Source organism: Chlamydotis macqueenii, chromosome 25 (assembly GCF_036417535.1).
Source record: "Chlamydotis macqueenii isolate bChlMac1 chromosome 25, bChlMac1.mat, whole genome shotgun sequence".
NCBI classification, from domain to species: Eukaryota; Metazoa; Chordata; class Aves; order Otidiformes; family Otididae; genus Chlamydotis; species Chlamydotis macqueenii.
In genome coordinates this window covers 2,074,024-2,097,982 of record NC_141580.1, presented here as the reverse complement: position 1 = coordinate 2,097,982, position 23,959 = coordinate 2,074,024, and the positions used below count along the sequence as shown (strand labels likewise).

Here is a 23,959-nt window from a genome sequence, read left to right as displayed (position 1 = left end):
GTGTGCCACATCCCAGCCCTGCCCATGGCACCGTGTGCCACATCCCGGCCCTGCCCGTGGCACCGTGTGCCACATCCCAGCCCTGCCCGTGGCACCGTGTGCCACATCCCAGCCCTGCCCATGGCACCGTGTGCCACATCCCGGCCCTGCCCGTGGCACCGTGTGCCACATCCCAACCCTGCCCATGGCACCGTGTGGCACATCCCGGCCCTGCCCGTGGCACCGTGTGGCACATCCCGGCCCTGCCCGTGGCACCGTGTGGCACATCCCAACCCTGCCCATGGCACCGTGTGCCACATCCCGGCCCTGCCCGTGGCACCGTGTGGCACATCCCAACCCTGCCCATGGCACCGTGTGCCACATCCCGGCCCTGCCCGTGGCACCGTGTGCCACATCCCGGCTCTGCCCATGGCACCGTGTGGCACATCCCAGTTCTGCCCATGGCACCGTGTGCCACATCCCAGTTCTGCCCATGGCACCGTGTGGCACATCCCGGCCCTGCCCATGGCACCGTGTGGCACATCCCGGCTCTGCCCATGGCAGCGTGTGCCACATCCCAGTTCTGCCCATGGCACCGTGTGCCACATCCCAGCCCTGTCCGTGGCACCGTGTGCCACATCCCAAATCCTGCCCATGGCACCGTGTGCCACATCCCGGCTCTGCCCATGGCACCGTGTGCCACATCCCAAACCTGCCCGTGGCACCGTGTGGCACATCCCAATCCTGCCCATGGCACCGTGTGCCACATCCCAAACCTGCCCGTGGCACCGTGTGGCACATCCCAATCCTGCCCATGGCACCGTGTGCCACATCCCAAACCTGCCCGTGGCACCGTGTGGCACATCCCAATCCTGCCCATGGCACCGTGTGCCACATCCCAACCCTGCCCATGGCACCGTGTGGCACATCCCGGCTCTGCCCATGGCACCGTGTGGCACATCCCAGCCCTGCCCATGGCACCGTGTGGCACATCCCGGCTCTGCCCATGGCACGGTGTGGCACATCCCAGCCCTGCCCATGGCACATGTGCCACATCCCAAACCTGCCCATGGCACCGTGTGCCACATCCCAAACCTGCCCGTGGCACCGTGTGCCACATCCCAGCCCTGCCCATGGCACCGTGTGCCACATCCCAAATCCTGCCCATGGCACCGTGTGCCACATCCCGGCCCTGCCCATGGCACCGTGTGCCACATCCCGGCCCTGCCCGTGGCACCGTGTGCCACATCCCAACCCTGCCCGTGGCACCGTGTGCCACATCCCGGCCCTGCCCGTGGCACCGTGTGCCACATCCCAACCCTGCCCGTGGCACCGTGTGGCACATCCCGGTTCTGCCCGTGGCACCCTGTGCCGCGTCCCGGCCCTGCCCGTGGCACCTCGAGGCGCTGCCCGGCTGGGTGGGCCCTGGGCTGCAGCCCCCAGGGGAGCGAGCAGGGTGGGGACCAGCCAGGCACGGGACAGGGGGCCACCCCCGGCCCCCCCGGCTGCCGCCGCAGCCCCTGGGCCCCCGTCCGCCTGCCGACGTGGAGGCTGTGCCGGGACGTGTCAGCTGTGGGGTGGGAGCCAAGGGCATCGCCTGCGCCTGCCCCCGCTTTCGGGGGGGGGTGAAGGCCGCCAGCGGCCGCCCCGCCAAGGGAGGAGGCACCGGCCGGCGGGGGCCAGAGGAATGTGCCGGGCACCGGAGCTGCTCGCCGTGGCCATCGTCCCCGTCCCTGTCCCCGCACGGGGACGTGGCCGCCTCCAACCAGGGCTCGGTGCGGGGCCCCGTCGGGTGGGGGGATCCCCCCCTCGTACTCCACTGCTGCCTCTCGTGGGGGTCTGCGCGGGCACGGAGCGGGGATCCTGGTGCTGGGCGCGGCCCGCGATGCCGTGGCCCCCCGCCGTGCCTCAGTTTCCCCTCCCAGACCGGGGCACACGTGTGCGCGGGGCAGGGACGGGAGGAGCCCGGCCGTGGGGAGGGGGTTGAGGGGAGAAGGATTTTTTAAACTTTTTTTGGCTTTGCCCCAATTTCACCCCTTTGTTGAGTGGCCCCGCCCCCTCCCACGCAGGCCCCGCCCCGTGCAGACCCCGCCCCTTTCCCCATTCTCCCCCCCCCCCCCCCGCCTCTATTTCCACGACGGCCGGATCCCGCTGCCAAAGCGGCTGCGGACGGGACGTGGCGGGGGTGGACGGGGCGGGGGGGCTCGTGGGGATGGTGGGGGGGACTCCGTGGGGATGGGGGACACGCGGGAAGCTGGGGGGGACCCCACGGGGAGCTGCAGGCTGCGAGGGAAGAGTTAAACCCCCCCCCAGCCCCCCCGCCCCATCCGTGCTGGTCCCCCAGGCAGGGAACTGGGATGAACTGGTGAGGAGCGGGGAGGGAGGAATGGGAGGAATGGGAGGAAGATGCTGACGTGGGGCTGGGAAGCGGCCGGGGAGGAGGAGGAGGAGGAGGAAGGGCTGAGGCTGGGCTGCAGCATCGCTGCCGCTTGGCCCAGCTCCAGCCGCAGGGACCCCTGGCTGGGGCGGCGGCACTGGAGGGACCGGGCGGGGGGCTCCCATCCCAGCCCCCCCCGCCAGGCCCCAGCTGCCGCCATCACTGGGCCAGGCCTCCCAGCCTGACGGAACCCCCGAGACCGCCGGTTTCGGGAACCCCACGCCCCTGGTCTCCCCTCCCTGCCGCCCACAGCTGGGGCTGGGGTCTGGGGGCTTGGGGACGCCCTGGGCCGCGGGAGCTCGGAGCACCCACCCACCCACAGTGGCTTCCGCCGGCACAGCTGGAGACCCCGGCCCCGAATCCAAACGAAGTCACTGCTGACGAGACAAACCACACCCCAACAGCAACGTCACCCCCAACCTGACACCCCCAGCCCAACCACCAACCCAACAACCCCAAAACCAACCCAACACCCCCAACCACCAACCCAACAACCCCAAACCCAACCCAACACCCCCAACCCAACACCCCCAACCACCAACCCAACAACCCCAAACCCAACCCAACACCCCCAACCCAACACCCCCAGCCCCAACCCAACCACCAACCCAACACCCCCAACCCAACACTCCCAACCACCAACCCAACAACCTCAACCCAACACCCCCAGCCCCAACCCAGCAACACCAACTCCAACCCAACCACCCCAACCCGACAGCCCCAGCCGGTGCCTGACTTCCCACTGGGAGTGAGACCCCCCCTCCCAGAACCGTCAGTGGGAGGGACTGGGACACGCCCAATGTCCTTTGGGAACCGGGGCCCTGCCACCCCTCTCGCTGGCAGGAGAGACCCCACAGCTCTGCCCCCCAGAAGCCATCAAACCTTCAGCCCCGTGAATGCTGGGGCTCCCCTCATCCCTCGGGGGGGGGGGGGGGCTCTTGGGCTTTGTAACCCCCCGTCCCAAAAGAGTTCGGGGTACGGCAGCCCCTGGGGTGCCCCCTGCACACGGGGGTCTTGTTGTCCGGGGGTGGCGGAGGGTGCGAGGCGGCTGTCGGCAGCCCCACGCCCCGGCCACGTGGCACCGGAGCCACTGTCCCAGCCAGGCCCCGGGCGTCCGGCCAGCCCGCGGAGGATGAGGTCACTCGGAGGAACCGTGCCGGGAGAAATCCCAGCCAGGCTCCGGTGCCGGCCGGCAGCGCGGGTACCCCCGTGTCCCCATCCCCGTCCCCATCCCTGGCCCCATTCCTGTCCCCATCCCCGGTCCCGTTCCCAGGGAAAGGAATCCGGCAGCCCCAGGGGTGCAGCACCGGGAGGGGTGGGGGATCCCCTCCGAAGGGATTTGGGGGGGCTGTGGGGAGTGGGGCGCTGAGGGTCCCCCCGCATCCCTCCCGCGGTCCGGCTGGGATAGAGCTGGGGAGCATCGCCCCGTCCCCGGGCTGCCCCGGGGGGTGCAGGGGGCCGCAGGTGGGATCAGCAAATTCTTCAATGAAACCGAAAAGGAGAAAAGGGGGGGTGGGGGGGGGGGAGAAAAGAAAAGATTAAAAAAAAAAAAAAAAAAGAGAAAGAGCGAGCAGGGAAGCGAACTGGGAACGGAAAATGTTCGGCGTGGAGCTCGGCCCTCAGAGTTTCCATCCCGGCTCTGCGAGCCCAGACGGTGGGGGCCCGGGCTGGGCTGCTGCTTGGGCTCAGGAAGCGTGTCCCCCCCCCCAAAAACCCCCTGCCCCAGCCAGCAACTCTGAGCCCCAGGGGCTGTGCCCCCCACCATCCCCAGCTCTGCTCCGGACCCCAGCCCTGGGTTGTGGGGGTGCGGATGGGGTGGGATGAGCCTCCCAGGAGGGACCCAGCCCTGGGGTTTGGGGGTTTGGATGGGGGGATGAGCCCCCCCAAGAGGGGACCTTGGGGATTTGGGGGTGCAGATGGGGGGATGAGCCCCCAAGAGGGGACCTTGGGGTTTGGCAGTACAGATGGAGGGGGATGAGCCCCCAAAGAGGGGACCTTAGGGATTTGGGGGTGCAGATCGGGGAGGATGAGCCCCAAGAGGGGAACCCTGGGATTTAGGGGTGCAGATGGAGGGGCATGAGACCTCCCAGGAGGGGACCCTGGGATTTGGGGGTGCAGATGGAGGGGCATGAGACCTCCCAGGAGGGGACCCTGGGATTTGGGGGTGCAGATGGAGGGGGATGAGACCTCCCAGGAGGGGACCCTGGGATTTGGGGGTGCAGATGCAGGGGCATGAGCCCCAAGACGGGAACTCTGGGATTTGGGGGTGAAGATGAGGCAGGATGAGCTCCCCAGGAGGGGAACCCTGGGATGAGGGGGTGCAGATGGGGTGGGATGAGCCCCCCCAAGGAGGAACCCAGCCCTGGGAGGGGGCAAAGCCAAGACCCCGACCCCCCCTGGGCCCATCCCAGGCGAAGCAACGGCCACGCTGCCACAGGACGAGGTTGTCCCCGGCGCGTCCCCCCCACTTCCTCAACCCGGGGGTCCCCACGCCGCCAACCTCCGTGGGGACGCCAGCGCCCGGATTTGGGGCGCCGGCAGCCGGCGAGCGGCGTGGCGTTGGCAGCCCGGGGGCCAACGGAGCCACTTGCCCGACGGCTGGAAATAACCCGGGGAGCGGGTGGCCGTGATTACGGGGTTTTGGCCGCAATTGAGGGTGCCGAGGCCCGGGCGGCCACCAGGAATAGCCGGGGCGGTGCCGGCCTGCGGGCTGCGGCCGGGGAAACTGAGGCACCGGGCTCCCACCACGTCCCCGTGGCGGGGGGGGGGTGTTTGTGTTGAGCGTGATGGGGAGATGTCCCCCTCCTCCCCAAAAAAAAAAAGGGGGTTCGGTGTCGGCGCGCTGGGTTTGGGGGTGCCTCGGGTTCCTGCAGGGGGAACTCATGGTGGGGGTCAACCCCCCCCCACCCCACCCACGGGAGTCTAACACCTGCGTGTCACGGCCTCGCAGGATGCCACCCCCCCCCCCCATCCCCCCGCCGCCCCTGCGTGGACCACCGCCCCGGGGCGATGCCGGGGCGGGGGGGGGAACCGGGGATCCCCAACTGGGACCTGTGGGATGGGGAGGGGGGGCTGGGGAGCGGAGGTGGTGGGGGCGGGGAGGGGGGGAAATCCAGCGTGGGGCTGTGGAGTGGGGAACGGGGAAAGGGAGAAGAGGGGGGAAGAGAGAAAAAAAGAAAAAAAAAAAAAAGGGAATTAATGGGCTCCATGTGTCTGCGCTGTCGAGGGGAGTTAACTCACACCAGATGCCGGCGGCTGCTCCAGGCTGCAAACAAACCCCAGCCCCCCCCAGCCCCCCCAGCCCCCCGCCCAGCTGCTCTGTTTTTCAGTAGGTCCTACCCAAAATTGGGGGGGGGGGGGGTGGGAGGGGGGGCTGCCCTCCCCTGTCCCCCCCCATCCATGGAGCCACAACGCCCGCTCTGGATGCTCTCGCTGTACTTTTTTTTGGGGCACCCGTTCACTTTTTGGGGTGAGCAGCAAATTTTTGGGGCCATCTCTGAGTTTTTGGGGCGGCCGCCTCCGTTCCCGCGCCGCCAAGCTCCAGCCCAGTCAGCACCAGCAAAACCAGTCCGAGCTGTGAGGGAAAGGGTCCCGGAGAACCCCCCTCTCCCCAAAAGCTGGGACTGGAGGGAGGTGGCTGTGGGTGACAGCATCCTGGGGAGCAGGGGGGGGGTCCCGCCACCCCCCCCAGCACCCTGGGCACCCCACACCCGCAGGAGCCAGCTCAGGCCTACGCTGGCATCTCCGTTCCTCTGCTTAGGATCCTAATGACTTTTCCAGTTTTCCAGCCTTTTTTTTTTTTTTTTCTTTCAATTCTTATTATTTATTATTATTTTTTTTTTTTCCTCAAAGTGGGATTTCTTCCCTCTCCCCTCCCAGCCCCCAACCCCTGCACCGAACCCTCCTGCATTCCTAGGGCGGGCGGCCGGGGGCTGATGAGGTGGCATCGTCCCGTTCCCCCCTCCTTTTTTTTTTTTTTCCCTCCTTCTCCATGCATATAAAAAAAAAAAAAAAAAAAAACCCAAAAACTATGACATTCTTTTCTTTTCTGTCATCCTGCAAAAATTAAAGACACATCTTCGGGCTGGAGCGCGGCCAGGGCTTTTCGAGTCGCCGAGGCGCGATTGGCGGAGCCCTCGCCTGCAACGTGTCTCGGACGCATAGATACAGGCGAAGGCGGCCAGCTGCTCCCCGCGCGCGCACGCGTGTCCCCGGCTGCATGCGTGTGCGTGTGCGTGTGCAGCCCGCGCAGACAAGTCCTCCCGGGGTGGGTTCTTTTTCTTTTTTTTTTTTTTTTTTTTCTTTGCATTTAATTGCAGGCTGGAAAAAAAGACCTGGAGAGGTCACCAGCGCAAGGGTGGGTTTTTATTTTTTTCGCTCTATCGACGTGTCTCTTCCCCCCCCGCAGCCCGGCCCCGTTATTTCATTGTTAAATTGCATTGATTTATTTTTTCCTGTTTAAAAAAAAAATAAGAAAAGAAATAATAAAGAAGTAACTTGGTGGGAGCTCCCGCTCGGACACGGATTCCCTCCGCAGCGAACCCAGTGCTCCCAGTGCTCCCAGTCCACCAATGAGCCTGCAGGCTGGGAGGGGGGCAAGCAGAGGTGTGAGGGTTGGACCCAGCTCTTTGCTCCACACCCCAGCAAGACCCCAGCCCCATTTCCCAAAATATCACCCCTTAAAAAAGGGGGGACCCCCCCACCCCGGGTGCCACATGTCCTCTGCGCGGTCCCTTCCCCCTCCTCCGTCCCCGAGCTCCGGGCGGCCACCCCGGCCCTGGTGAAGATGTATATATATATTTTTTTTTTTTCTTTTTTGGCATGTAATTACACCCTCCCCAAATTGCACGGTAGATTGTGGATCATTGTCAACGGGCTTTTGCTTTTTTTCCAACCAACGTGGCTCCTTCAAATGTGGAAACGGCCGTGGAGGCGTGCCAGGGGGGAGCGGGGCCAGGGGGGAGCCGGTCGAGGAAAAGAAAGGGAAAAGATGGGAAGAAAGGGGAAAAAATATTAAAAAAAAAAAAATTAAAGCGAGTGGGTCTCGGAGGAGTTTTGGGGTGTCGGTGGGTCAGGGTCCTGTGGGGGGATCCTCGCCCCAGGGATGCGCTGGGTGCCTGTGCCTGCGGCCTTTGCACGGTGCTGGGGGTTTGGGGCGGCTGCACGAGGGTCCTGGTGGGGTGGGGGGGGCGTTTGGGACCCCTGGGTGCCGGGCTCGGATGGGGTCGCAGGCGGGAGGCAGAAGTTTGGGGAGCCCCGACCCCCCGGCATCGTGTGGCACCGGCGTCCCCGAAGCGCCACGTGCCACATCGCCTGTCCCCACCCCGCACCTCCAAACACCTCAGGGTGTGCAAACCCCCCCCCCCAAAAAAACCCCCCCACCCCACCCCAGCACCCCCTTTCCCAGCCACCCCACAACCGCCGCTTTCGGGACGACACGCGTGTGCGTGTCCGCGTATGCGTGTTGCACGGGCGGAGCGGGGCGGAGGAGGGAAGGGAGGGGGGGGTGGGGTGTGAAGGGGGGGTTCGCGGGGTGCCCCCCGACTCGCTGGGTGCCTCTGATTGGCCGAGGGGCCGTCCAAAATTCCCCGGTGGCGATGCGTCCCACCTCTCCCGGCCCTCGCATCCGATATAAGGGCGGCCAAGCGGCGGGCCAGGGCAGTAGGAAGTTTCTGCTGGGGTCTGGGTTTGGAGCTCCAGCGTCGCGTCGGCCCCGTATGACCCCGAGCTGAGAACAAAAAGAGACCCCAAAGAGTCTACATGTCTGATTTTTAGACATGTTCAGCTTTGTGGATTCTCGGTTACTGCTGTTGATAGCAGCGACTGTACTACTCACCCGCGGGCAAGGAGAAGAAGACGGTGAGTAGCCGGGGCGGCCGGTGGTCCTCACCCCGGTGGGATGCGGGATGAGGGGGTGGCATTGACGATGCTTCGCGCCGTGGGGTTGGGGAAGGGTGACGGGGCGGTTGGTGTGCGGAGAGGAAAGAAAAAAACCAAAGAAAACAAACAAACAAAAAAACAGGTTGGGGGAAATCAGAGGAGAAATTAAAAAAAAAAAAATTAAAAAAGAAAGAAAAAAGGAAAAAGTGTTGGGGGGGATTTGGGGGGGGAAAGGGGTTTTAGGGGGTCTGGGCTGGCGCGGAGAGTCAGGGCGTTCTGCCAAGAGCGAGGAGGGAGGGAAGGGGGAGAGGAGCCGGGAAGAAGAGGAGGAGGAGGAGGAGGAGGAGGGAAGGGAAAGGGGGGAAAGAGCGCGGGAGAAGGGCAAGGGGGGAGAGGAGAGGAGGGGAGGGGGCCCCGCGATCTGCAGAAGCCATCAGGAAAGAATTAGAAAATCTCGGATGATTCAGAGCTGGGGTTGGGCAGCCGGCCGCGCTCGGCTGCCCCGGGACAGGGCTGTCGTCCCACGGCCTTGCCCTTGGGGGTGCAGGGGGGACAGGGGCTCGGGGGGACAGGGGCACGACTGGGGTCACCCCCACCCCGTGTCCCCCCTACGCCTGCCACTTGCGGGCGGGGGGACACGGGGGACCCTGGGACGGGGCCAGGCCTGGGGCTGCCTTTGCGTTTTGCCCCATTTTGTCATTGGGGGGGGATTTTTGGGGGGGTACTTTATTTTTTATTTTGTATTTGCATTCTGTGTTTGACAATACGCCTTTCGTCTTTCACGTTCCGCCTTTCGCCTTTTACATTTTCCGTTTTGCAGTGTGCATTTTGCCTTTTGCTTTTTTTTTTTTTTAAATTTTTTTTTTTTTTTCCCCTCACCGAGCGGGGACTCCTGGGCCGGAACAGCCCCGCGCCCCCTCCCGGGGACCCTTCCCCACCGTGGGGCCAGGCCCTGGCGCGTCGCCCTGCCCTCCCCGCCTCGGCCCCCGCCTGCCTCCAAGTCTCTGGATTTTCATTCCCCGATCCATCTGGCCCGATCCAGCCCTATCCCGCAGCCGCCTGGATCTAATTTCAACCCAGACACTGGGGCCAGCCCACTCGGCTGCTCCCGTCCCACCCATCCCAATCCCAATCCCAATCCCAATCCCAATCCCAATCCCAATCCCATCCCAACCCTCATCCCATTCCATCCCAATCCCCGTTCCCCCAGGGCCAGCCCCATCCCTGGCATCGCCGAGCCCCCCTGAGCCCCCTGCCCGCCGCGGGGGTATTTGCCTTGGCCCCGTCCCGCCGCGGGACGCAGCAACTGGCTGGAGGTTTTTGTTTAAATTCCAGCGTACGTGGGAAGAGTTTATTGTGGAGCTTTTCCTCTGTCACCGCGCCGGGCTGATGAGAAACAGATGAAGGGAAAAAAATGCTGCGGGAGCAAGAGAGGGGGATGAAGGGCGGGGGGAGAGAGAGCAAGGAGGGGGGGGGGCACCGCCCTCACGCTTCCCCGCTCCCCTCTCTCCCAGTTCAAACTGGAAGCTGCGTACAGGATGGCCTAACGTACAACGACAAGGATGTCTGGAAACCCGAACCCTGCCAGATCTGCGTCTGCGACAGCGGCAACATCCTCTGCGACGAGGTGATCTGCGAGGACACCTCCGACTGCCCCAACGCCGAGATCCCCTTCGGAGAATGCTGTCCCATCTGTCCCGACACCGACGGTACCGTCTCGTCACCCCCCCCGTCCCCGTCCCGCCACGGGACGGCGGTCCCGCGGGGCTGGACCCCTGCCCCGCCTCAGCATCCCTTCCCCCGGGCGTCGGGGCTGCGGGGTGGGGGGGGGGGTGGTGGTGGTGGGGGTGGAGGGGATGGTTGGGGTGCGGGGTGACGCTGGGCGCCTCTGAACCCCCGTCCTTTCTCCCGCAGCCTCCCCTGTCTACCCAGAAAGCCCTGGAGTAGAGGTAAGGGCTCCCTCGCCCCCCCCCCCCCCAAAAAATTCCCCGCCACGCCCACAGCGCTTTTGGAGAAGCCCTTTTCCAACCGACCACCCGTTTCGCCTCTCTCCCGCAGGGTCCTAAAGGAGACACCGGCCCCAAAGGAGACAGGGTGGGTATCACCCCCGCAGAGCCCCCCCAGTCTCCGCCGGGACCCCGTCCCGCTGGGGCTCACCCCCTCTTCTCCCCCCCTCAGGGACTCCCCGGCCCCCCTGGCAGAGATGGCATCCCCGGACAGCCTGGCCTCCCGGGACCCCCAGGCCCTCCAGGTCCCCCAGGCCTCGGCGGAGTGAGTATGGGGGGCAGGCGGTGGCACAGACCCCCGTGGGGGTGTCCGCCCCCGCCCCGCTCAGCCCTTGCTCTCCCTCCCGCCCGCAGAACTTCGCTCCTCAAATGTCTTACGGCTACGACGAGAAAGCCGGTGGCATGGCCGTGCCAGGCCCCATGGTGAGCAGCAGGGTGGCACGGGTCCCCGTGGGGGGGGGGGGTGCGGGGGGGGGGCAGGGGAAGGCGTGGAGCCGGGCGAAGCTTCCCGTGCTGGCGGTGCTGAGGATGCTGCTGAGTGGTAGGAGGTGGGGGGGGGTGAGAAGGGACATCGGTCCTGGAGGTGATGGGGACAGGGATGGGGACAGGGAGGGGGACAGGGAGGGGTGGCAATAGGGACAGCAGGGAGGGTGGTGGGGACAGGGATGGGGACAGGGAGGGGGACAGGGAGGGGGACAGGGATGGGGACAGGGAGGGGGACAGGGAGGGGTGGCAATAGGGACAGCAGGGAGGGTGGTGGGGACAGGGATGGGGACAGGGATAGAGACAGCGAGGGGGACAGGGATGGGGTGACAATAGGGACAGGGGATGGGTGGGGATGGGGACAGGGATGGGGTGGCACTGGGGACAGCAGTCGGAGGGTGGTGGGGACAGGGATGGGGTGGCCCTGGGGACAGCAGTGGGAGGGTGGTGGGGACAGGGATGGGGTGGCCCTGGGGACAGCAGTGGGAGGGTGGTGGGGACAGGGATGGGGTGGCACTGGGGACAGCAGTGGGAGGGTGGTGGGGACAGGGATGGGGTGGCCCTGGGGACAGCAGTGGGAGGGTGGTGGGGACAGGGATGGGGTGGCACTGGGGACAGCAGTGGGAGGGTGGTGGGGACAGGGATGGGGTGGCCCTGGGGACAGCAGTGGGAGGGTGGTGGGGACAGGGATGGGGTGGCCCTGGGGACAGCAGTGGTGGTGGTGGGGTGGCAATGGGGACAGCAATGAGGTGTCAATGGGTACCACAACGGGCTGGCACTGGGGACAAGGAATGGCTGGTGATGGGGACAGGGATGGGGACAGGGTGACACCACAGGCACTCATCACCACTTTCCGCTCTCCTTCCCAGGGTCCCGCTGGCCCCCGCGGTCTCCCCGGCCCTCCTGGCGCTCCCGTGAGTATCTCCCCCTCCCCTCCCGTTTTGGGGACCCCCAAGGGCCCTTTGGGTAGCGGGAGGGTCAGGGCCAGGGCAGGACGGGGTGTCCCGCCCTTCCCGATGGGCACAGGAACACGTGGGGACGCGCGTCCTCACGCCGTCGGACGGGGAGGGACCACTGCTGCCGCCGAGATCTTCAGGCCCAATCTTCTCCATTTCTAACCCATTTTTTTCCCTTTTTTTTTTTTCTTTTTTTTTTTTTCCCACCAACCTGCAGGGTCCTCAAGGTTTCCAAGGTCCCCCTGGTGAACCTGGAGAGCCTGGTGCTTCTGTGAGTCCTGCCACCTCCTCCTCCAGCCCGACGGCCCCCGGGGATGGGGACAGGGCTGCCCCTTCCCAGCCTCGGCCCCCCTGCCCAGCCCGGGTGGCAGGGTGGCAGGGCGTGGCCGTCACCCACAGCACCCTCATCCCCGCCCTGCGTCTCTCCTAGGGTCCCATGGGTCCTCGCGGTCCCGCCGGCCCCCCTGGCAAGAACGGAGATGACGTAAGTGGCCTCAGGATGGGGTCTTCCCCAACCCAATTTGGGGCCTGGTAGCCCTGCCAGCCCCCCCCCCCATTAGGTGAGCGGGAGCCACCTGACTTGGGGACGTGCCACCAACCCGCGTCCTTCTCCTTAGGGTGAAGCTGGAAAGCCCGGCCGTCCCGGAGAGCGCGGTCCCCCCGGCCCCCAGGTGAGATGCTCCCCGCCGGGATGTCGGCACAGGAGGGGACACCCCTGCCGTGGCCTGCCTGGTGGCAGAGCAAGGATGTGACACCAGCTGGCTGCACCCCGTGGGGACGGGGGACAGCCCCCCACCCCGAGCATCTCCCTCACCGCCTCCCTTTCCTCCCAGGGTGCACGTGGGCTCCCCGGAACCGCCGGCCTGCCAGGCATGAAGGGTCACAGAGTGAGTCCCTCCTCCCCCTCCTGCAAGATTTAGGGGATGGGGGACCCCCCGCCTCGCTGAGGGTCCCCTCCTGATCACCCCCCACCCCTCTTCTCTCCCCCCCCGCTCCCCAGGGCTTCAGCGGTCTGGATGGTGCCAAGGGTGAGCCCGGTCCCGCTGGCCCCAAGGTGAGGAGGGGTGGCACTGGCACCCCTGTACCCCCGTAAAGCTGTCGCCGCTCCCCTCCCTGCGGAGCAGGACCCTCAACGTTGTCCTTTCTCCTAGGGCGAGCCCGGCAGCCCCGGGGAGAACGGCGCTCCTGGGCAGATGGTGAGTGCCCCGCGGCCCCCGGCACCGCGCTGGGGTCTGGCTCCGGCCGCTGGGGATGGGGATGGGATGTGGTGGGGAAGAGCTGGTCCCTGAGGATGCTTCCCCAGGGAACGGGGCTGAGCTCCCCGGAATCGTCGCTGTGGGCAGGAGCAAGGGAGGACGGGGGTGGCAGGTGGATGGGAGCGGGCCCCAAAACGGGCCAGTGGCTCTTTCGGTGACAAAAACGTGTTTTCTCCTCTCCACAGGGTCCTCGTGGTCTTCCCGGCGAGAGAGGCCGTCCCGGCCCGTCTGGCCCCGCTGTGAGTGCCTGGTCTGGGCAGGGCTGAGCACCCCCTGCCCTGGGGGGTGTGTGTGTGGGGGGGTGGGGGGCACCTCTCCTGCTGCTGGGCATCACTAATGGGTGCCCTCCTCTCCCGCAGGGCGCTCGCGGTAACGACGGTGCTCCCGGTGCTGCTGGTCCTCCCGTAAGTAACCCCCAAATCCGCTCCCCAAGCAGCACCCGCCGTCCGCTGCGGCTTCTCCAGAGGGAGCTTCCCTCCCGGCTCTGCTGCGGCCAGGGAATCCCGGCCGGGCCCAGGGCTCTGCTGCCTGGAGAACTCTGGACGTGTGAGGTGGGACCCCTCCACTGACACGTGCCCTCTCTCCCATTTAGGGTCCAACTGGCCCCGCTGGTCCCCCCGGCTTCCCCGGTGCTGCTGGTGCTAAGGTAGGACCCTCCTGGCCATCTCCTTCTGGCTGGCACCGCCCAGACTGGGAGAAACTGGTGGCAACTGGGAGCGCGGGTTGGCGGGAAGGAAGGACCACGTGTTGAACGGGTTCCTCACGTGGCCCAAAAGTGAGAACATTTGAAGCGTTGTGGGCTCGGGGCTGCCCGGGATGGGGATGTCCCCAGCCAAGGCCCATGGGCATCTCTCCCAGCTTCAGCTCTGGAAGAAGAGCTGCCAACAGAGGGGAAAGCAGCCAGGTCAGGGGTTTCCGGGCAGCCCTCATGCTCACGGCTCTTCCTCCCTCCTCTTCCTCTCCAGGGTGAAACCGGTCCCCAGGGTGCTCGTGGCAGCGAAGGTCCCCAAGGTGCCCGCGGTGAGCCCGGTCCCCCCGGCCCTGCTGGCGCTGCTGGTCCTGCTGTAAGTGGCACCCGATGGCTCCTTGCCCTTCGGCCTCACCTCCTCCCGGCCCCGGCGTAACCCTCCTCCTCCTCTTTCTCTCCGCAGGGCAACCCCGGTGCTGATGGTCAACCTGGTGCCAAGGGCGCAACCGTGAGTGTCCCTCGCCCCCGGCCCTGGCTTCGGGATGAGGGGGCCGTGCTGCTTCCTCACCCCCTCGTCTGCCTCTTCTAGGGCGCTCCCGGCATCGCTGGCGCCCCCGGCTTCCCTGGTGCCCGCGGTCCCTCCGGACCCCAGGGTCCCAGCGGTGCCCCCGGTCCCAAGGGTAACACCGTGAGTATCCCGGACACCCCCATCCGCCTCCTCCCGGGGCCAGATCCCTTCGGCTGCTGCTGTCCCACCCGGAATGGGCTCCCTGGGCGTCCCCGTCCCCTCCAGCCCTGCGAGGGCAGGGTGGTGCTGGGGAGTGACGGATGCTGAGCAGCCCCCCACGCTGCCGAGGGGCCGGGTGGGATGCGGCTCGAGGGTCCCTTTGCCCATCCATCCGGTGTTCAACGGCTTTTCCCTCTTCTCCTCCCGCTCCCAGGGCGAACCCGGCGCTCCAGGCAGCAAGGGAGACACCGGTGCCAAAGGCGAACCCGTAAGTGACCCTCACCGCCTTTCCTGGGGGGCTCAGCCCCTCCTGGCCCCCACGCACCCCGTGGGTGCTCATCCCTCTGTCTCCTTCCGCAGGGTCCCGCTGGTGTCCAAGGTCCTCCCGGCCCGGCTGGCGAGGAAGGCAAGAGAGGAGCTCGCGGTGAGCCCGGCCCCGCTGGGCTTCCCGGTCCCGCCGGCGAACGTGTGAGTAGGAGCGGTCCCAGCCCCATCCCCAACATGTCCCCGTTCCCGCCATGTCCCTGTCCTGTCCCCATCCCATCCAGCAGCCGAGCCCCGTGGGTGCTCAAAGACGGGTGCCCACCATGGCGATGTCCCCAACCCCTTCCCAGCACCCCACTGATGTCTCCAGTGGGGATACCAGGCTGCTCCCACCTGCGGCCGGGTCCCACATGGGCCCACCCCTCCCCTGCACCCCCAAAGCCCCCAGGTCACCCCGTCTCAGCACACTCACCTCTCCTGTCCCTCGCAGGGTGCTCCCGGCAGCCGCGGTTTCCCTGGCGCTGATGGCATTGCTGGTCCCAAGGTAAGGTGCCAACATCTCCCTCCTCTTGCCTGTCCAGGAGAGAAAGCCACGTCCTCAGCGGGGCCGTGGGGACACCGGGCCTTTGTCACCCATCCCCACGTAGTGGCAAGGCCGGTTCGGTGCTGCTGTCACCTCCAGTGACACGGCTCCGGTCCCCGTCCCCGGGCCATGCCCTGCAGCTGGGGTAACCTCCGTCCCCTCTGCAGGGTCCCCCTGGCGAGCGTGGCTCCCCCGGCCCCGTTGGCCCCAAAGGATCTCCTGGTGAAGCTGGACGCCCCGGGGAACCCGGCCTCCCCGGTGCCAAGGTGAGCGCAGCGGGGCGGTGGGCACGGCGGCGATGGGGCTACGGGACCCGCTCCCAGGACAGCCGCCAGCCACCGTGCTCTCCCTACTGGTGGAGAAGCCATTTTCCAGGATGCTCCGGCATCTCCTGGAGCCCTGAGCTCCTAAATCACTTTGTCCTCCCATGCAGGGTCTGACTGGAAGCCCTGGAAGCCCCGGTCCCGACGGCAAGACTGGCCCCCCCGTAAGTTGCACCCGCCGATGCCCCGCTCCCCCCTTGGCTCGTCACGGGCTCTGCTAACGGGGCGCTCGCTCCCCACCCCATAATAGGGTCCCGCCGGTCAAGACGGTCGCCCCGGCCCCCCCGGCCCTCCCGGAGCCAGAGGTCAAGCTGGTGTGATGGGTTTCCCCGGTCCCAAAGGTGCTGCGGTGAGTGCGAGCGGGTGCTGTGCCCCCCACCCCGGGCAATCGCCGGAGACGTGTGCGGGAGTCCCGGCCCACGAGGGGATTCCCGCTGCCGCCCCCCAGGACGGCGGCTGCGGGTGGGCACGCGGCTCCCGTGGAGCAGGCGCCCAAGGAGGGGCGGCTCCGGGGTCCCCAAGCAGGAATTCCGCGCCGCACATCCTCCAGCCCGCCCGAGCCCCTCGGTGTCGCCCCGTCACGGCTCTCATCCCGCTCTCCTGTTTTTTAGGGTGAGCCTGGCAAACCCGGCGAGAGAGGTGCTCCCGGTCCCCCCGGCGCTGTTGTAAGTATGCGGTGGGAGCGCGGCACGGAGCTTCGCCCCGGCGTGGGGCTGGGGTGCGGGGTGGCCAAACCGGGGATGGGGAAGGCTCCGAGGATGAGGAGGGCAGCGGGCCGAGGTGGCCCCGGGGATGCCAGCGGCTTTGGCACGGGGACAGCGGGGAGGTGACGCGGCTGTGGGCTTCCCCCGTCCTTCAAAGGCTGCCGTGGCCGCATCCAGCCGTGGTGGGTGCTGTGCTCTGAGCACCCTCTTCTCCCCCTTCCGCAGGGCGCTGCCGGCAAAGACGGCGAAGCTGGCGCCCAGGGTCCTCCCGGCCCCACCGTGAGTATCCGCAAGCCCTCGGCCACCCGTGGGTGGCTGCACCCGGCCACCGGAGAGGGGGCTTGAGACCCGGCTGCCCCCCCTCCTCACGCTCGCCCCCTCTCCCCCAGGGTCCCGCTGGAGAAAGAGGTGAACAAGGTCCCGCCGGTGCCCCCGGCTTCCAGGTGAGGGGTGGCCCCGTCCCTCACGAGGGGACAAACCGCCCAGGGTCCGGGGCTGGCAGTGCCCCTTTCCTCGCCCACCTCCACGGGGTCTCATCGCTCCTCTTCTTCCTCCCAGGGTCTGCCGGGCCCCGCTGGCCCCCCCGGTGAGGCTGGCAAGCCCGGAGAGCAGGTGAGCATGGGCCAGAACGGCTGCGGCTGGCACCATCCTGTTCCCTCCCCATCACCCCTCTCTCTGGGGCTGGGGGGTGATGGGGTGCCCCCAGCGCACCCCGAGGCCGTGTGCTCTGCATAGCCTCTGCTCCAGGAGCTATGGGGAACCTCAGCACTGCCACGTGCCCCCCAAAACTGAGGGATGCCCTCCCTCCCCACCCCGGGGACCCCTCTCCCCGCGCTGACCCTGCACCCTCTCCCTCCCGCACAGGGTGTCCCCGGAGATGTCGGCGCCCCCGGTCCCGCCGGTGCCAGGGTAAGTTGAACCCCGCTCGCTCCCCAGCCGGCTTTCGGCACCCCCTCGCCCCCCCCCCTTGACGCCCCTCTCTCCTGCCTCCCCTCCTCAGGGTGAGAGAGGTTTCCCCGGTGAACGCGGCGTCCAAGGTCCCCCCGGTCCCCAAGGTCCTCGCGGTGCTAACGGTGCTCCCGGTAACGATGGTGCTAAGGTAGGTGCAGGGTGCGGGCGCGGGACGGCAGGGTGACGGGTGGGCGTCCCCGCGCACCCCTCTCGGGGCACGGACGTAAAGGGAGGGGTGGGCTCGGCTTCACCCCTTTTTGCTGGGGTGCGTGCCACGGGACGGGGTCCCGCGCGGCGGCTGGGGCCGGGACGGAGCTCGCCGTGCCCGGTAAGCGCCGGGGTCTCGTTATAACGCCCGTTTTTTTTTTTTGTCTCTCTCACCAGGGTGATGCTGGTGCTCCCGGTGCCCCCGGGGGCCAAGGGCCCCCCGGTCTGCAGGGTATGCCCGGAGAGCGCGGTGCTGCCGGCCTGCCAGGCGCCAAGGGTGACAGAGTACGTGTGTGTCCCCCCACCCAAAACCCCCGCACCCCCGCCTCCTCCTCTGCTCCCGGCCGCGCTCCTCTCAGCAAAGGCCGCAGGCAGCGGCCCCTGCGGGACAGGGTGCTCAGTGTCACCCCTGTCCCCAGCCGAGGGTGGCCCCCAGAGCTGAGGAGGAGGATGTCCCAGCCCCTCCTGGGGAGGATGAAGAGCCCCCCCCGGCTCAAAGGGGCGGGTGACGCCCGGTCGGGACCTCCCCCGGGTAACTCGCCATCATCTTCCTCTCCCAGGGCGACCCCGGTCCCAAAGGTGCTGACGGCGCTCCTGGCAAAGACGGTCTCCGAGGCCTGACCGGCCCCATTGGCCCCCCCGGCCCCGCTGGTGCTCCCGGTGACAAGGTAGGGTCACCCCCCGGCCGGACACTGTCCTGGCGCCCACCACCACCTCCTTTCCTCGCCACAGCCTTCACCTGGGTTTTTTTTTTTCTGGTTTTCCTCCTCTTCTCCAGGGTGAAGCTGGTCCTCCTGGTCCTGCTGGTCCCACTGGTGCCCGCGGTGCTCCCGTAAGTGGCCCCCCCCACCTTGGCCGATGGCCCTGCCACGGGTGGCCGTCCTTGGGTGGCCGTCCCCTACCCGGGGTGACATTGTCCCCTCCGTGTTTCCTAGGGTGACCGCGGCGAGCCCGGCCCTCCCGGTCCTGCTGGATTTGCTGGCCCCCCTGTAAGTGCAACGGCCGCGCTCCTCCCTGCCCTGGGGGCCTGATCCTGCCCCACGGGGTGGTGCTGCACCCCCCCCCCGTCCCCCCAACTCCGGCTCACCCGCCTCTGCGCTCCCGCAGGGTGCCGACGGCCAGCCTGGTGCTAAAGGTGAAACTGGTGATGCTGGAGCCAAGGGTGATGCTGGTCCCCCCGGCCCTGCCGGCCCCACCGGTGCTCCCGGCCCCGCCGTAAGTTGCCCCCCCACCCCATCTCCCCACACCCACCCGGAGTCCAGCCCCACGGCGCAGCTCACCCCTCTCCTCCTCCTCCTCTTCCTCCTCCACAGGGTGCTGTTGGTGCTCCTGGTCCCAAAGGTGCTCGCGGTAGCGCTGGACCCCCTGTAAGTATCAGTCTGCTGGTGGGGAGGGGGGTTTGGGGCTCCCAGGGACCCCCCCATGGACACAAACACCCCTGAGGTGGCTTAATGCCCCGCTGCGCCTCGCTCCTTCCCCCCCCCACACACCGTGGGGTAGAGGGGAGCTGCACCCCCAAAACCTGGGGGGGACATGATCGACCTGGGGTGACCTCACCCAGCAGCAGAGGGGAAAAGGCGAGGTTTTGCCTTTATCCCCCCCAAATCAGCCCCAGCTCCCCCACCACCACCACCATGGACGCTTTCCCCCTGGCCACCAGCCCCGGGGCTGCCAGTGGTGGCCCCCAGCCAGGGGTCTGGCCCCTGGACCCGCTCCACCACGGGAGCGGGCGATGCCTGGATCCGGCCCCTGGTGACTCCAACGTTTCTCCTTTCCAGGGTGCTACTGGTTTCCCTGGTGCTGCTGGAAGAGTCGGTCCCCCTGGCCCCTCTGTGAGTACCCCCGGCGGGGCGAGAGGTGGGGGGCCAGGGGGGTGGGAGGATGCTGGACGGCGGCTGCCGGTGACGGAGGGGGGGGGGATGTAGGACGGGAGGTGCCGGGCACCCATCCAGGCAGCTCCACGTGGCCGCCCTGTCCCACTTGGCACTGGGACACCCCTGGCCGCCCTTCAGCTGGCAACTGGGAGCGGGGGTCCCGGGCTGCTACCTGACGGCATCGTCTCCCCGTCCCCGCCCAGGGGAACATCGGCCTCCCCGGTCCCCCCGGCCCCAGCGGGAAGGAAGGCGGCAAAGGACCCCGTGGTGAAACTGGCCCCGCTGGCCGCCCCGGCGAACCTGGCCCCGCTGGCCCCCCCGGACCCCCCGGCGAGAAGGGATCTCCCGGCGCTGACGGCCCCATCGTAAGTCACCCCCCCGAGTGGGACCCCCTCTGCAGAGCAGGGGATGCTGGGGAGCATCACGCTCCCCTCCTACCACCCCGGCGTCCCTCGGCTGTCCCCTCCAGCAGGAGGGTGACCCCCGCCCGCCGCCCCCACCCTGAGGTGCTGTTTGTCCCCGTAGGGCGCTCCTGGCACCCCCGGACCCCAAGGTATCGCCGGCCAGCGCGGTGTCGTCGGCCTCCCCGGACAGAGAGGCGAGAGAGGCTTCCCCGGCCTGCCCGGCCCCTCTGTGAGTACCCGGGGGGCTCCTGGGGACGGACGATACCGGGACCCCCCCCCTCGGGGTCCAACTCGCCCCGTGGCTGCGGCCTCGAGGTGCAGGGTGCTCACCGGTGTCTGACGTCCCCCCGTCCTCTCTGCTCCGCAGGGCGAACCCGGCAAGCAAGGTCCCTCCGGTTCCCCTGGCGAGCGCGGTCCTCCTGGCCCCATGGGCCCCCCCGGCCTGGCTGGACCCCCCGGTGAAGCTGGACGTGAGGTGAGCGGCCGTGGGCAACCGCGGGTGTCTGGGGGGCACGGATGCCCCCTCGCACGTCGATGTTGGGTTTGCTGCGCTGAGGACTTGCCAACTCGTGGCACTTGTGGATGCTGCTGTAGTCGGTGCGCGGGGGGAGGGGGGGGCCTGCAGAGTCGGTGCCATCCAGGCCCTCGTTAGCCCCCACTCGCCCTAATGAGGGGGTCCTTGCTCCTCCGTAGGGTGCTCCCGGTGCGGAAGGTGCTCCCGGTCGCGATGGTGCTGCTGGTCCCAAGGTGAGCGGGCTGGGGAAGGGGCTGTGGGAGGGGGCGACGCGGCTGTGCTGGCCCACACTGACTTCTCCTCTTCCTCCTCTTCCTCCTCCTCCTTGCAGGGTGACCGTGGTGAAACCGGCCCCGCCGGCCCCCCTGGTGCTCCCGGTGCCCCCGGTGCCCCTGGCCCCGTCGGTCCTGCTGGCAAGAACGGAGATCGCGGTGAGACCGTAAGTGACGCTGCGCCCCGTGCGCCCCACCGCACCCCCCCACCACCCCGTCCCGTTACAGAGCGGGGATCGGCCCCTGGGCTCAGCTCTCGCTCCGGGGGGGGCCTTTCCCGGGAAGCCAGGTGCCGCACGGCCCCGCTGGGGTGACTGTCCCGAGCCAGGGCAGCAGGACGCGGTGGGTGCTCTGACCTGTCCCCTTCTCTCCTGTCGCAGGGTCCCCAAGGTCCCGCTGGCCCCCCTGGTCCTGCTGGTGCTCGCGGTCCTGCTGTGAGTTGATGTTCTCCATCCTCCTTCTGCGGCCTCCCTGACGCGGGGGCAACGGCTGGCCCGGACCCCGCTCAACACATCTTCCTCCTCCTCCTCCTCCTCCTCCTGCAGGGTCCACAAGGTCCCCGTGGTGACAAAGGTGAAACTGGTGAACAGGGTGACAGAGGCATGAAGGGTCACAGAGGCTTCTCCGGTCTGCAGGGCCCACCCGGTCCTCCCGTAAGTCCCGTGGGGTGACGGTGACCTCCGGTGCTGCCCCGTGTCCCAGATGCTGATGGCGCCTCTTCTTCTTCTTCCTCACTTTGCACAGGGCTCTCCTGGTGAACAAGGTCCTTCCGGTGCTTCCGGCCCCGCTGGCCCACGCGTAAGTCCCCATCCGGAGCACCCCGGTGGGAGAAGGTCCCCGCCGCGGGGCTGGGTTTCGTGGGGAGGTGGGTCGGGCCTGGAGGGGACGTATCTGCCCAGAATTGGTCGCCCTCACCCTGCTCTCCTCTCCCGCAGGGTCCTCCCGGCTCCGCTGGTGCTGCCGGCAAAGACGGTCTCAACGGGCTGCCCGGCCCCATCGGTCCCCCCGGCCCCCGCGGTCGCACCGGCGACGTCGGCCCCGTCGTACGTACCAGCCCCTCCGCCGCCGCCCGCCCAGAGCCGCCTGCCTTCGTCTCCCGCTCACCATCCTCCTCCTCCTTCTCCTCCCACAGGGTCCTCCCGGCCCACCTGGCCCCCCTGGTCCTCCCGGCCCCCCCAGCGGCGGCTTCGACTTCAGCTTCCTGCCCCAGCCGCCCCAGGAGAAGGCCCACGACGGCGGGCGCTACTACCGAGCCGACGACGCCAACGTGATGCGCGACCGGGACCTGGAGGTCGACACCACCCTCAAGAGCCTGAGCCAACAGATCGAGAACATCCGCAGCCCCGAGGGCACCCGCAAAAACCCCGCCCGCACCTGCCGCGACCTGAAGATGTGCCACGGCGACTGGAAGAGCGGTCAGTGGCCTCGCCGGTCCCCGCGTCCCTCAGGGATGCTCTCACCTCCATCCCTCTGGCCCCGCTACCTGCTCCTCACCTTCATCCTTTCTTCGCCCTCCTGGCTGACCCTCACCTTCACTCCTTCATCCTATCTCTCGTGGCTGCTCTCACCTCCATCCTCTGTTTCTCACAGAGGCTCCTCACCTCCTTCCTCTATTCCTCAACTCCGTGCTCCACCTCCCAGATCCCTCCTACCTGCTCCTCATCTCCCTCCGCCCTCCCTCATGGCTGCTCCTCACCTTCATCTTCCACAGTTGCTCCTCACCTCCCTCCTCCATCTCTCATGGCTGCTCCTCACCTCCATCCCTCCATCCTCCACGGCTGCTCCTCACCTCCGCCCCTCCATCCTCCCTGGCTGCTCCTCACCTCCATCCCTCCATCCTCCACGGCTGCTCCTCACCTCCATCCCTCCATCCTCCCTGGCTGCTCCTCACCTCCATCCCTCCATCCTCCACGGCTGCTCCTCACCTCCATCCCTCCATCCTCCCTGGCTGCTCCTCACCTCCATCCCTCCATCCTCCACGGCTGCTCCTCACCTCCATCCCTCCATCCTCCCTGGCTGCTCCTCACCTCCATCCCTCCATCCTCCCTGGCTGCTCCTCACCTCCCTCCACCCAGTGTGGCCACCCACCTCCCTTCCCCGCTCCCTGACCGCTCTCCCCCTGCCCCGCAGGCGAATACTGGATCGACCCCAACCAAGGCTGCAACCTGGACGCCATCAAGGTCTACTGTAACATGGAGACGGGCGAGACGTGCGTCTACCCGACCCAGGCCACCATCGCCCAGAAGAACTGGTACCTCAGCAAGAACCCCAAGGAGAAGAAGCACGTCTGGTTCGGCGAGACGATGAGCGACGGCTTCCAGGTGAGCAGGGGGACGACGGGGGGGACACACAACCGTGACGGATAACCAGCTCCGCGGTGCCTAACGCCTCTTCTCCGGCAGTTCGAGTACGGCGGTGAGGGCTCCAACCCGGCCGACGTCGCCATCCAGCTGACCTTCCTCCGCCTGATGTCCACCGAGGCCGCCCAGAACATCACCTACCACTGCAAGAACAGCGTCGCCTACATGGACCAGGACACCGGCAACCTGAAGAAGGCCCTCCTCCTCCAAGGCGCCAACGAGATCGAGATCAGGGCCGAAGGCAACAGCCGCTTCACCTACGGCGTCACCGAGGACGGCTGCACGGTGAGCGGGCGGGGCGGTGGCGGCGGCGGTGAGGGGACGGGTGACGGGGACGGGGCTGATCCCCATTCTCCCCGCAGAGTCACACCGGCGCTTGGGGCAAGACAGTCATCGAGTACAAGACGACGAAGACCTCCCGCCTGCCCATCATCGATTTGGCTCCCATGGACGTTGGCGCTCCAGACCAGGAATTCGGCATCGACATCGGCCCCGTCTGCTTCTTGTAAACCGGACGCCCCACGCGTGACAGGAGAGAGTAATAATAATAATAATAATAATAAAAAAAAAAACAGCCAAAAAAAAAGGAGAAAATTTCACATGGACTTGAATTTGTGTCGGTTTCTATCCAGCGTCTCGAAAACTATTTGCGTTTCCGTAAAAGAAAAAAAAAAACCCAACTAAAAACCCCCTAAAAAAAGCATTAAACCAAAAAAACCCAAAAAAAAAATAATAATAAATGACTTTTCAAACCAAATCACCAGGAAGTGGGTTCGCTTGCTTGCCCTCCTCTCCTCCTCCTCAGCCCCGAAGACGGCGCGGCTCAGCTCACCGAAACCGCCGCCGCACCGAGCCCCCCGCCCGGGACCGGCTGAGCCCCCCGCCCGCCCCCCCGCCCCGCTGCGCTGCTTGCATCCCACCCGTACATTGATTTTTGGCTGCAGGGAAGATGTTTAACTCGTGGTTATAATCTGCTTTTTATTGTTGTTTTCTCCTCTCTCTCTCTCTCTCCCCCTTCCCCTCCTTGTTTTTGGTTTTTATTTTTTTTATTTTTTTTTTCTCTCGTTTTATTTTTATTCAGGCAGCAAAAC

The 23,959-nt window shown here is 66.9% G+C and overlaps 1 protein-coding gene across 1 annotated transcript; it reads left to right on the top strand.

Moving 5' to 3' along the window:
- The first annotated feature begins 8,077 nt into the window (after nt 1-8,077).
- COL1A1 (collagen type I alpha 1 chain) lies at nt 8,078-23,467 on the top strand. Its single transcript, XM_086766694.1, has 51 exons — nt 8,078-8,275; nt 9,811-10,005; nt 10,211-10,245; nt 10,355-10,390; nt 10,475-10,567; nt 10,657-10,725; nt 11,655-11,699; nt 11,959-12,012; nt 12,172-12,225; nt 12,359-12,412; nt 12,575-12,628; nt 12,742-12,795; nt 12,893-12,937; nt 13,183-13,236; nt 13,357-13,401; nt 13,590-13,643; nt 13,963-14,061; nt 14,149-14,193; nt 14,275-14,373; nt 14,627-14,680; nt 14,773-14,880; nt 15,167-15,220; nt 15,427-15,525; nt 15,693-15,746; nt 15,833-15,931; nt 16,194-16,247; nt 16,512-16,565; nt 16,676-16,729; nt 16,845-16,898; nt 17,151-17,195; nt 17,287-17,385; nt 17,622-17,729; nt 18,005-18,112; nt 18,223-18,276; nt 18,380-18,433; nt 18,552-18,659; nt 18,758-18,811; nt 19,223-19,276; nt 19,522-19,683; nt 19,844-19,951; nt 20,090-20,197; nt 20,416-20,469; nt 20,568-20,675; nt 20,889-20,942; nt 21,054-21,161; nt 21,253-21,306; nt 21,444-21,551; nt 21,641-21,923; nt 22,639-22,829; nt 22,911-23,153; nt 23,231-23,467. The coding sequence occupies exons 1-51, from the start codon at nt 8,194-8,196 to the stop codon at nt 23,375-23,377; spliced, it is 4,362 nt and encodes a 1,453-aa protein (XP_086622820.1). The 5' UTR covers nt 8,078-8,193; the 3' UTR covers nt 23,378-23,467.
- The last annotated feature ends 492 nt before the right edge of the window (nt 23,468-23,959 follow it).

Coding starts and splice junctions, on each gene's coding strand:
- COL1A1 (XM_086766694.1), top strand. CDS start 8,194: ATGTTCAGCTTTGTGGATTCTCGGTTACTGCTGTTGATAGCAGCGACT. Junction 14,681..14,772: donor CCGGTGCCAAAGGCGAACCC/GTAAGTGACCCT, acceptor CTCCTTCCGCAG/GGTCCCGCTGGTGTCCAAGG. Junction 16,248..16,511: donor CCGGTCCCCCCGGCGCTGTT/GTAAGTATGCGG, acceptor CCCCTTCCGCAG/GGCGCTGCCGGCAAAGACGG.